This window comes from Dipodomys ordii, unplaced genomic scaffold (genome assembly GCF_000151885.1).
Source record: "Dipodomys ordii isolate 6190 unplaced genomic scaffold, Dord_2.0 Scaffold79, whole genome shotgun sequence".
In the NCBI taxonomy this organism is placed as follows: domain Eukaryota; kingdom Metazoa; phylum Chordata; class Mammalia; order Rodentia; family Heteromyidae; genus Dipodomys; species Dipodomys ordii.
In genome coordinates, this window is record NW_012267295.1 from 1,222,004 (window position 1) to 1,233,696 (window position 11,693).

General features: G+C 53.6%; 1 protein-coding gene across 1 annotated transcript in view; it reads right to left on the reverse strand.

The window, feature by feature from the left end:
* Tef (thyrotrophic embryonic factor) overlaps window positions 1-11,108 on the reverse strand; it is a 26,276-nt gene extending 15,168 nt beyond the window's left edge. The window contains exon 1 of the mRNA XM_013024903.1: window positions 10,954-11,108. Coding sequence (XP_012880357.1) covers window positions 10,954-11,056 — 103 coding nt within the window. The 5' untranslated portion in view covers window positions 11,057-11,108. The remainder of the gene's footprint in view (window positions 1-10,953) is intronic.
* Window positions 11,109-11,693: the final 585 nt, after the last annotated feature.

Below are 11,693 nucleotides of genomic sequence, written 5' to 3' on the forward strand. Positions count from 1 at the left end.
TCGCGCGGGGGGTTCTCCATCAGCTTCTTCAGGACCAGAGGGAAGGACCCTGGCAGGCCCCGATCCCCAGCTGAGCGCCCCGGACCCGGTCCTGCCTGCGGCTCCACAGGCGGCTTCTTCCCGCCGCCCGCGTCGGACATCGTGCCCCGTGCCCTGCTCGCCCGCCTCGCCTCCCCCGCCCGCCCCCCGAGATGGGCCGGAGCCGAGCGACCTGCCGCAGCTGCCGACAGGAGCGGCACTGCGCAAGCGCGCCGCCGCACCCCCGCCTCCCTTCCTTCGCGCCCCGCCCGCCGACTGACTCTGGGGCGTTCATTATTCATGAGGCCCGGCTGGCGGCCCCAGAGCGTGGCTCCTAATTGGTCTATCCTATGGGAGGCGGGCACAGTTTTGCGAGGCGGGATTGGCCAGACAGCCGGGAGAGCAAGACACGTGCGGAGCCAGGTGAGGAGCGCAGCCCCGCCCGCCCCAGACTCGTGATTGGCGCGGGCTAAATATCTGTGCCATGGGCCTTCCTCGGCAGCAGCCGCTTCCTGCGCGGCCAATCACGTCCCTCTCGCTTCTCTTTTCCTAACCCTCGCCCTTCTCCCAGACCACCGCGGCCTCCTTTCCGTTTGGTCCCACTCTCAGCCCTCCAGGACGCGCCACTAGAGGGAGGCGGAGCTGCGAGCGGCGGCCGGCCCCGCGGGTCACGTGGAGCTGCAGCCGAGTCTAGCTGCGGGGGGAGGGGAGGGAAGGCGCGGGGCAGCCAATGGGGGGGCAGGGGCGGGGCCAGCGTCCTGCACGAGGCTTCGCACGTGCGCCCGTCAGGGGAGGGGCGGGAGGAGCGGGCCGGGGCCTGGCCTGGCCCGGCCGGGCCTTTTTGTTCCGAGGACTCTGCCCTAGGTCGTGGGATGGGGACACCAGGCCCGGCCTGCTCTCCTCCCACGCGCCCCAGGGGCTGGCCGAGGGCAGGCGGCCAGCCGGGCCGGGTCGCGGCGAGGGCGGGCGCGGGCTTGGCCGCCGCGGGAGCCGGTGTCAGGTTGCCCACTGATCCCGGGCTCTGGAGAGGGCGTGGCTGCCGAATAAACACTGGCGTGGAGGGGGCGTGGAGGGGCCCCGGGTCCACCCTTCCGTCCCCCCCCTCGGTCCTCACTTCCGTCTCCCCCTGCCCCCACTAGCTAGTGACCTTGGGAAAGTCCAGGTCCTCCGCTTGAGTTGGTTCTTTTCAGCCATAAAAATGAAGAGGTTGGGCTAGGGAAATCTACAGCCAGCCCCAAACAACTCGGGAGTCTCTTCCTTTCCTAGAATAATACATACATTTTTAAATCTCCTTTGTAAAAGGTCCCCATCTCACCTATCCCCCCGCCCCCAGGGTCGGGGTCGCACTGAGTCTTGAACTCAAGGTCTGGGCGCTGTCCCTGAGGTTTTTCTGCTCAAGGCTGCCACTCTACAACTCCACTCCTGCTTTCTGGTTAATGAGAGATAGGAGTTCCTATCTCAGGATTCAACTGGGGTGACAGCCATGGAGCCATCAGAGCCAGCTCCAATCTCACGTTTTATGTGAGAACCAGCCATTCACTTAAAACGTAAGTACTCCCTGTTTGTGCCTTAGGTTTTAAAATGTGAAGCTATGCATAAATGGAAGTTGCCCTTAGTGCTCAAAAGTTTGTACCTGGAGGTTAGAGGCGTGGCTCCGGTGGTAGAGTGCCAGCCAATGAATAAAAGCATCAAATAACTGAGTTCCAGTCCTGATCTCGGACAAAAAACAAGTTTGTACCTCTTAAAATACCAAACATACTCTGCCTCTAACCCTAGCTATACTCAGCTTTCTTGGTTTTAATCCTAAAAGGTGAAACCAGAATTTTACAATTTGTTGAGGACAAGAAATTTGAAGGACTCTGGGTGGTGAAAGGGACAAGATAATTGGAGTGTGACTCCAAAATTGAAGCTCTCCCTGCTGCAGTAAACTTTGGTCTTTCTCTGAATGTGGTAAGTGCAGGCTCCTCTTGCTTATAAATCAGATGGAGAGAGGGCAGGATCTGCTTTACGACATTTCCATGAACCAGTGTGTACAAATGCACAATTGCAAGCCTGCTGTGAACAGTATGTTTCCCAATTTTACTAAAACTGTTGGGTACAAATCCACCTTGGCAAGAGCAAATCTGTGTGTACAGAAAACACAGATTGTAGGGGCTGGGAAGGTGGCTCAGTGGTAGAGCGCTTGCCTTGCATGCCTGAGGCCCTGGGTTTGATTCCTCAGCACCACATAAGCAAAAAGAAAAAAGCCGGAAGTGGCGCTGTGGCTCAAGTGGTACAGCGCTAGCCTTGAGCTGAAGAGCTGAGGGACAGCGCCCAGGCCCAGAGTTCAGGCCCCACAACTGGACCCAAAATAAAAAAAAAGAAAACACAGATTGCAAAATTACTGGTAAGAATTTTATACATGGCTAAGTGAAGGTACCTTTAGGAGAAACTCAATTAGATCTTTCTAGCAACAAATTGCAAAGGACATTCCAAAGAAATGGACCTCAGCAACAAATGAAGCTTGTTAAAAAAAAAAAAAAAAAAGCTAATGTGGCCATGGTGGGGCTTTCTGGGCTCATGTTAAATGCACATTTTCATGGCTAATATGATACTATTGAGAGGAAGATCAATGATAACATGAGCATAGCAAGGTACTTGTTTCTATGAAGATGCAGATCCTCTCTGTTTTAGCTATAGTTACTCAAAATCACTATTCCACCCATCAACCTGAGCAGATCACTGAAGGAGCAAGTGACACTGGGGAGATGTGAAGTTGGCAGTTGAGGTCTTGAAACCGAACATGTACTGACACTTTCCTGAGAGGGGATTTTCCCCTGCATCACCCAAGGGTGACTGGTGTGTGGAGACATTACAAACATGTTCCCTCTTGTGCCTCACAGCTATGGAGAGAACTACACCCAGACTTACAGTGGGGGCCATGAGTGTCTTCCTCCTCCAGCGGACCCCAGAAGAATCTCCAGGGTCTTCCCTCTACCTTTGCTTTCGTCAGTAATGTGAGAGTACCTCTGTGACTCCTCTCTTAGGAGAGGAATAAATATGAGAAATAATTAGCTAAATTGTGTGTGTGTGTGTGTGTGTGTGTGTCCTTGTCCTGGGGCTTGAACTCAGGGCCTGGGTGCTGTCCCTAAGCTTTTTTGTTCAAGGCTAACGCTCCACCACTTGAACCACAGTTCTACTCCTGGTCATTGGTGGTTAATTAGAAATAAGAGTCTCATCGTGGGGCTGGGAAGGTGGCTCAGTGGTAGAGTGCTTGCCTTGAGCTGAAGAGCTGAGGGACAGCACCCAAGCCCAGAGTTCAAGCCCCACAACCGGACCCAAAAAAACAAACAAACAAACAAAAGAGTCTCATCGTCTTTCCTGCCCCACTTGGCTTCAGGCTGCAATCCTCAGATGTAAGGCTACCCACTAGCTTTGGTTGCAGGTGTGAGCTCCCCCGGTGCCTGGCTAATTAGCTGATTTCTATAGTATATGAGCCCCACAGAGAAATGCCATAAGAAGAATGTATTGCTTGGTTAAGACCTTAAAGGTGGCGCTGGGAAGGTAGCGCAGTGGTAGAGCGCTTGCCTCACATGCATGAAGCCCTGGGTTCGATTCCTCAGCACCACATAAGCAAAAAGAAAAGGCCGGAAGTGGCGCTGTGGCCCAAGTGGTATGGCGCTAGCCTTGAGCTGAAGGACAGCGCCCAGGCCCCGACCCCCCCCCCCAAAAAAAAAGACCTTAAAGGTACAAAATGGCATCAGCATATTCTGTAGGGATGGGTCTATACATAGTGGCTTTGAAGGAAGAATGGGTCCTGGGGCAGTAGTGACTTGGGATGAAAGTCTGGGAGTGTCTCCTTTCACTGCTAACCAGCCCTTGCAGCCTTGGGTGATTGACATCCAAGCCTCAGTTATTTTCCTCTTTAAAACACAGGTGAAGATATCTCCTCGCTGGGTGGCAGTGATTGTCTGTGATCAACAGCATCAGGTGCCAGCCTAGAGCAGTGCTGCACAGGATGAAGCAGGTGGGCATCCTACTGCTACAGTTTGGTTATGATAGTGAATCAGGACTTGGATTATTTTGGGGGTGAGGGTAAGGTTGTGAACCCAAGGTTGGGTTATAGAATCTTAAGTTAAAGCCAGAATGGGATGAGCAATGTCCAGTTTGCACAACTGGACCGACTTTAAGTTCCTGAGATCTGCTAACTAAAACCTTGGTTCAATTGACCCTATGCAGACTTTCACCAGCACGGGAGTCACTGATCAGATAACCCATAATGATATCTTCGGCTCTATAGTCAGCCTCTAATGGCTCAGAGCACGAGACTTGAGCCTGGGATGTTTAAAAGCAAGATGACATTAAGGTTGCCATTGAGTTCTGACAAAGCCCAGACGTCTGTGAACTTTTCAGTACCAAGGATAGGCAGGCACAATGCCTGGCTCAGAGTAGGAACCCAGTAAATATTTGCTTGCTTACTTGTTTTGGTTGGTGCTGCTAGAAGGGTTAAGAAAACCTCTCAGAGCCAACTCCCATACATCTGGAGCATTATTAACGCTAAATAACAGTCGCTGTGTTTGACTCAGAGTGGAATCTGGAATAACAAGCATGACCCGTGCTTAGGGCAAGTTCCCTGGCACCGGCCTTGCCAGCAGCTCTCCTTTCTAGCCTGCATACCTGTGGCTGCCGAGTCTGGGCTCTGTGGTTTGTACCTTGGTGTCAGTTTGTTCCAAGGGAAAAGTGGTGGGTGGAGGCCCTTTTTAAATTCTTGCCCATCTCTTTAGCACACTCTAGAGTACCAGTTTCCTGTTTGGCTTGCAATCGCATGCACTCTCAGGGTTTGGATTACAAATGAGCTGGCCCAAGAGTGCCACTTCCAGATGCGTCCACCTCTCCAAGCCAGTTCAGGATCTGTACAGCTACCTCCCGCCAGCGCTGCTGGTGATGCACTAGTAGGGTTCAGGCTAGGCTCAGAGCCTAGCCGCCAGCACCAGATTCCTGCTTCCAGGCTTCCTAAATTTGCTGTGTGTATCGGAAGTCAAGTCAGTTTGGGCACAGTGCTGAGGACAGTGCCTGGTGCATAGCAAGAGCTCAGTTATTAAAGTGAACTCTTACGACAGTTCTCTCTCGAGGTTGTTCTTGGAATATCTCATTCTTCCCTGGTCACTCCCCCAAGGTTAGTCAATAGGGACAGGGATGTCTCAGCCTAATCTTCAAGCCCTGTGGTCTCTCACCCATTGAGCTCTTAACCACCTTCTCCTTACTTTTCATGGCCATTTATTTGTCTACTTATTTATCTACTCTGTGTGCGCATGCGCGCATGTGTGTGTATGTGCATGTGCTGCTGGTATTAGCACTTTGAATTTAAGACTTCACTCTTATTGGCTTAAAAAAATTTTTTTCCCAGCTGATCCTGGCCCTTGAACTCGGGGCCTAGGTGCTATTCCTGAGCTTTTGTGCTCAAGGCTAGGACTCTACTACTTGAGCCACTGCACCACTTGCAGCTTTTTGGTTTTTAATTGGAGATAAGAGTCTCATGGACTTTCTTGCCCAGGCTGGTTTTGAACTGCAGTCCTCATATCTCAACCTCCTGAATAGCAAGGATTATAGTCATGAGCCACTGGCACCCAATTTACTTGGTTTTTTCACTCAGGGCTAATGCTCTATCAGTCGATCCACTTCTGGCTTTTTGTTGGTTAATTGGAGATAAGAGTCTCACAGATGTTTCTGCCCAGGCCAGCTTCAAACCACAATTGTCAGATATCAGCCTCCTAAGGAGCTAGGATTATAGGTGTGAACCACTAGCACCCAGGTTATTTTATTTAATTTCACATTTATTTAATTTTATTGATGATACTGGGATTTGAACTCAGAGCATTGGGTTTGCTGGGCAAAATAGCTTACCACCTGAACCATGTCTCCCTGCCCCCCCCAACAATGGCCTTTTATTTCTCTGATATATTTATTCTTTTCTGCATCACAAATAGGCCTTTGCAGACACTGCTCTCCTGGCCAGAAAGTCCCTGGTGTAGCTGTCTCTTCCTTATCCTCTGGGCTTTAGCTTAAATGTCACCCCAGTCCTGCTTCCCTGACTGCTGACTCTCAAGGACGGTGTTTGTCTCATTCAAGCCTCAGCCACAAGTGTAGCAGCTGCTCAGTTAACAAATAACAAATGACTGGCTGACCAAGAGGTATAGCATTCAAGGCCCCTACGACTGGCAGAGGAAGAGGAGGCTGGCCCTCCCACTGGAGGGAGACCAAGCTCTGAGTTCATTTTCTCTCTGGAAGAATGGAGCAGATACATCCTTAGATGGCTGCAGTGAGGAGTAAGGAAACAACACACCTGCACACAGGCAGCCTGGCCCCTTTCCTCCTCTCTGAAAGCAAACGTGGATTTTGCATGGGTTCCCAGGCGGGGGAGTCCTCGCCTGTGCCTCTACTAAGGCAAGCTTGGGGCAACCCAGGCCACAGAATGCAGCCTCAGCGCATTTGTCTCCTTCCGCTGAGAGGAGCATGGCGAGATCCCTGCTCTGCTCTCCCCCAGCACATCCCCTGAGGACCTGCCTGTGTCCTCTGCTGAGCTGGCCTGTCTGGAGCAGGGACCCCCATACGATGCCCCAAGAAAGTTAACACATTTACAAGCTTTGTGCATACAGACTGAAAACATTCACTTCTTCTTTTGTTGGTTTTGGGATTTGAACTCAGGAGGGGTTGAGCGCTGGTTGTGCGGCTGGGGAGCTGTGCCTGAGCTTTTCTGCTCAAGGCTAATGCTCTACCACTTTGAGCCACAGCTCTGCTTCTGGTTCCCTGGTGGTCAACTGAAGGTATGAGCCTTTCAGATTTTCCTGTCTAGGCTGGCTTTGAATAGCAGTCCTCAGATCTCAGCCTCCTGAGGAGCTAGGATGACAGGTGTGAGCTAACAGCACACGCCAAACATCTACTGCTCTTTGTTTTTGTTTTTGGCAGTACTGGGGTTAGCAGTTAGGTTCTCCCACTTCCTAGGCAGGTATTCTACCACTTAAACCACAACTCTATTTGGTTTTATTTTTAGGTAGGGTCTTACCTGAATACCTGCCTTTGGCACAGGTATTCAGCACCCCTCCCCCTGTTCCAGGACTGGGAATAGAGAGGGGAAAGGGAAGGGAGGATGCCTGGCCAGAAGTGCAGAATCAGGATTTCTGTCCTGTTTCTCATTCCAAGGCCCCTGCTGTCTCCCCAGGCCCTAGCAGAGCCCTGACTCACTCTACTTCAAAGTATGGTTTCATACTCCATAGCTCCTCCAGGAGACCTGAGTGAATGGAGATAGCAGAAATTGGTGTGGGAGGGGGTGCTAGGAGGAGTGGGGGTGCTGACCTTGTAACTCTGAGCCCATGGGATGAGAGTATGGCTTAGAGACGCACGGCTTTTCCAGAAGCCGGAGAAGAAAGAAGCAGGAGATAGAGTGAGCATGGGAAGAGACCCAGCACTTGGCACTGACACTGGGGGAAATGAAGGAGCAGGGATAGTAAGTGGTCGTTAGAGATCAGGACCCAGAGCAGAGAAGGGAGACAGTTCATTAGGGCTTGGGGCCCAGACCCACTCATTTGATGGACATGGAAAATTGGTTGCTCTAGGGCTCAGAGTGAGGGCCACCAGAAAGCTAAGTGTGAGTCTTGGATCTGGTCCGTGCTGCTGGAGGAAGTCTATTTTTCCAGGGACAGGAAGGAAACAGGTTTGGGCAGGCTGCAGCAGGCCCAGGAGCAACTAGAGGGTGAGGGACCGGGACACCCCACATGGTGGACCCGCGTGGGTCTCGGAACTAGAAAATGGAACATGTGGCTGCAGGGAGAGCCATCCCATGAGCACACCTGGGATTTCTCACACTGAAATTCCTATCCACTGGAGCCTAGCAACACGCTGTACGTGACCTAAACCATGCTGGAGAAAGAAGGGACATGCAAGGTCTGCCCGGAAGCCTGCTTCCTACCCCAAGGCGCAGGGCAACCTACTGGCTGCCCAGGCCAAAGCCACCAAGGCCAAAGCCAGAATAGTGGAAATATAAGTTGTATAAGAACATTTAAAATGCCTAGAGTAAGCCAGGTGCCAGTGGCTCATGGCTGTAATCCTAGCTCCTCAGGAGGCTGAGATCTGAGGATTATGGTTCAAAGCCAACCCGGGCAGGAAAGTTCGTGAGATTCTTTTATCTCCACTGAACCACTGGAAAACCGGAAGTGGCACTGTGACTCAAGTGGTAGAGCACTAGCCTTGAGCTGAAGAGCTCAGGGACAGCGCCCAGGCCCAGAACTCAAGCCCCACAACCAACAAAGAAAAAAAGCCGAAGTAGAGCTGTGGCTCAGGTGATAGAGTGACAACCTTTTGTGAAAAAGCTAAGAGACAGTGGTTCTGAGTTCAAGTCACAGTACTGGCACAAAAACAAAACATATAGAGTACTTGTCACTGGACAGCTTAGCAAACTGGCTCAGCCTGGTAACTGTGCTCCCGCTGTCTTCCTGGGCAGGTGTTTTGCAGAGTAGTGATTGCAGCAGGAGGGCAGGGGAGCAAATGGGGCACTGTGATGCCTGGGGCTCCTCCACGCGCTTCTCTCTCTCCCATTGGCGCAGGGGGTGGCTATTTGCTGTGACAGGAGATGACCTTAGACTCTAGCCTGTGCTCCTCCAGCCTGCAGCACTCGTTCTCAGCCAGGGCTGTCCAGCTCCTGGCAAAGCTCAGCCTGAAATCCTGGGCAAGTTCCCTGTGCTGAACCCTGACTGTTCCTGACTGTCCATGTGTAGTGACAGGCAGGGCCTCTTCAGCTGTCCAGAGCTCAGCAGACCAGCTGGGAGCCAGTGACCAACAGCTGCTGCCATACTCAAAGCCCTTGCTAGCCTCCTCTGAGGGTGCCCTCAGTCGCCCTCAAAAACCCTTTACTGCCCAGCCGGGAGCTGGCCCTGCCTGCAGTGCATGGGGCATCCTGGGACACATGGGTAGGGCCAGGTGTGAGCTGTGCCAGCTTTACCTGATGCCTAGATCAGGAAGAGAACACTCTACCTTAACTTTTGGAAAACTTGCCAACTGGATCCACCTGATTGGGCACCCAGAGAAACGAAAGTCAGAGATAGCCTGTTTATGGACGTGGACTCGAGTAGGGGCTCATGCTGCAGGCCAATCCCAAGAAAACTGGCTTATCCTATAAGCAGCTGGGATCTTGCATGCTGGCTGCTGATGAGGCTGATGGGGTAGTCTGTGTTAGAGGATAGAAAATCCTCTGTAGCCAGCCCAGGAGAGCAGCTGAGATGCCTCAGCATTAGAAACCATAGCTGTAAACCAGGTGTGGTGCTCCTGTCTATAATCCTAGCTTCTCGGGAGATGGACAGAGATCAGGATTAATGTAATTTGAGGTCAGTCCAGGCAAAAGGTTAATGAGAGCCCATCTTAGCCAACAAGCCAGTCATGGTGGCTCACATCTGATCCCAGCTACATAGCAGACATTAGTAAAAGAATCACTAAGCTGGGCGCCGGTGGCTCACGCCTGTAATCCTAGCTACTCAGGAGGCTGCAATCTGAGGATCACGGTTCCATGCCAGCCCAGGTGGGAAAGTCCAGGAGACTTCTAACCAGTTAACCACCAGAAAACCAGAAATGATGCTATGGCTGAAGTGGTAGAGCGTTCGTCTTGAGCTGAAGAGCTGAGAGACAGTGCCCAGGTCCAGAGTTCAAGCCCCATGACTGACAAAAAAAAAAAAAAAATCTCAGAAGCCAGCCCTGGGCAAAAACTGAAAGTGTTCCTGCAGAATAACTAAAACAATAAAAAGGTTGTGGGCATAGCTCAAATGGTAAAGCACCTGCCTAGCACACATGAGGCCCTGAACCAAAAGGGAGGGAAAAACAAACAGAATACAGCTGTCGTCTAAGAGGTTGGGGCCCTGAGATGCGTGTGAGCCTTCTGCACGCTACCATGAAGTGTGGGGTGTCTCTCCAGAGCTCGCTGCCACCCCTTTCCTGACCTGCAAGAGGAGGCCAGGGCTTGTCCTCTGGCTCCAAAGTTTGGGGGTCCTGGGGAGGGAAGCCCTGTGAGACAGAGTGATGAGATCTATGAGGAACCAGTAGAGCAGAAGGAGGTCGAGGCCTGAGAAAGGTCCCGGGAGAGAAGCCCCTCGCCATGCCCACTACCCTAAGTCACACTCAGGCAGCACAGAGCTGGGGCCCCTCCTGCAACAAGGTGGTCAGGGTTCGCTCTGTCGGATGCAGGGCTGTGCTCCGCATGGGCGAGGCCTGGACTCCATCTCAGGCACCACCAACAGAGAAGACAAATGTGAGAAAGCCAGGAAGGCAGTCGAGCCATGAGGACTCGGCCTGAGCATTCCTTCAACTGTTTGGGCGCCCAGGTTTCTCGGGCAGGATGGCTGCCCTGTGCTCCCCGCCCTCCTCCATTGCTTTGCTGTGGTATCCTAGGAACGCCAGCTTCCAGCCTTGTGGTCCTGTTACATAACAGCTTCCAGCCCAGCCGGGACTTGAGTTCAGCCCTCCGGCAGCGAGCGAGCCAGAGAGTGGCAAGCATGGAAAAGCCTCTTCTCCACACTCGGGCTCCACTCCCAGACCTACCACTGCCACTCCAGTGCCCACCTCGGTGTCCCCAGGGAGGGTGCTGGGCCAGCCAGCTGCACACCGCTGGAGTCTTTCAACCAGCACTCTTGTCCTGTCCTTGTCCCACGTGGGCACAGCACCTGTCAATGGCTGCACACTGCCCTGCTCTCTGCAAAGCCAGCAGGCTTGGGGGTAGCCCTAGAGTTGGTATGAGTCCCCCCCCCACTTGCCTGGGTCCTGTCTCTGCACTGCACCGCTTCCTCTATTCAAGATGGGCCCCAGCAGCAGACCCCTGCTGGGGGGCCTCCCCAGCCTGGCCTGTACTGTCCCTCAGCCTGCCCCCCCCCCACCCCGTGGGCAGCTTGCTCAGGTGCAGACCACCTGTACTCCTACCTGCCCTCTTTTCTGGCCAAGGCAGAGTATGCTCCAGCAGCGACTTGAGGACCTCAGGCATGTCCATGGCAGGGGCCACTCCGATCCGGTCGCAGCTAGACATGGCCCGGCAGGAGGTGCTTGCTCTGGGAGTTTAGAAGCAGCTGGAGAGGCAGGGGCTGGGGCTGGCTGGGGAGCCGCAGGCTAGCGAGAGGCAGGCGGGGTGGGAGCCCGAGGCAGCCAATGGGCAGCCCCAGCCTGGCCCGACTGTCCACCCCCAGCTCGGCCACCTGCCAGCTCCGGCTGCAGCCAGGCCTTCCCTTCCCGCTGCTTGGCTGGGCGGACCTGGCCCTGTGCCAGCTGTAGCACGTGGAGCCACCGCTCCAATCCTCTGACAGAGCACCCGGCCTGTTATCTAACTTCGCAAAGGCGAGTTCTCCCCCAGGCTGGCAGCCATAAGCAGTGCTTCCAGATGAGAGCGGTGAGCAGAGCTCCACGCCCACAGCCAGCATGCATGCACCCGCACACAGAGGGCGTGCCCCAGGCTCCAGCGGCTGGGGAGCCCCGGAGGCCCAGGCACGGCGGGGAGCCGGGCACGCCATGGAAACCATCCTGGGCTCACACCTGAGGACCCAGGAAGAGAGAAAAAAGAGCCAGGCAAAAAAGAGCAGCTTCAAGGCAGCTCTGTGCAAAAGATACTTGGTGGGGCAGGCACCAGGCATCCACGTGCAAGTGTGTGCGTCTCAGGTTGTGGCGTGCTT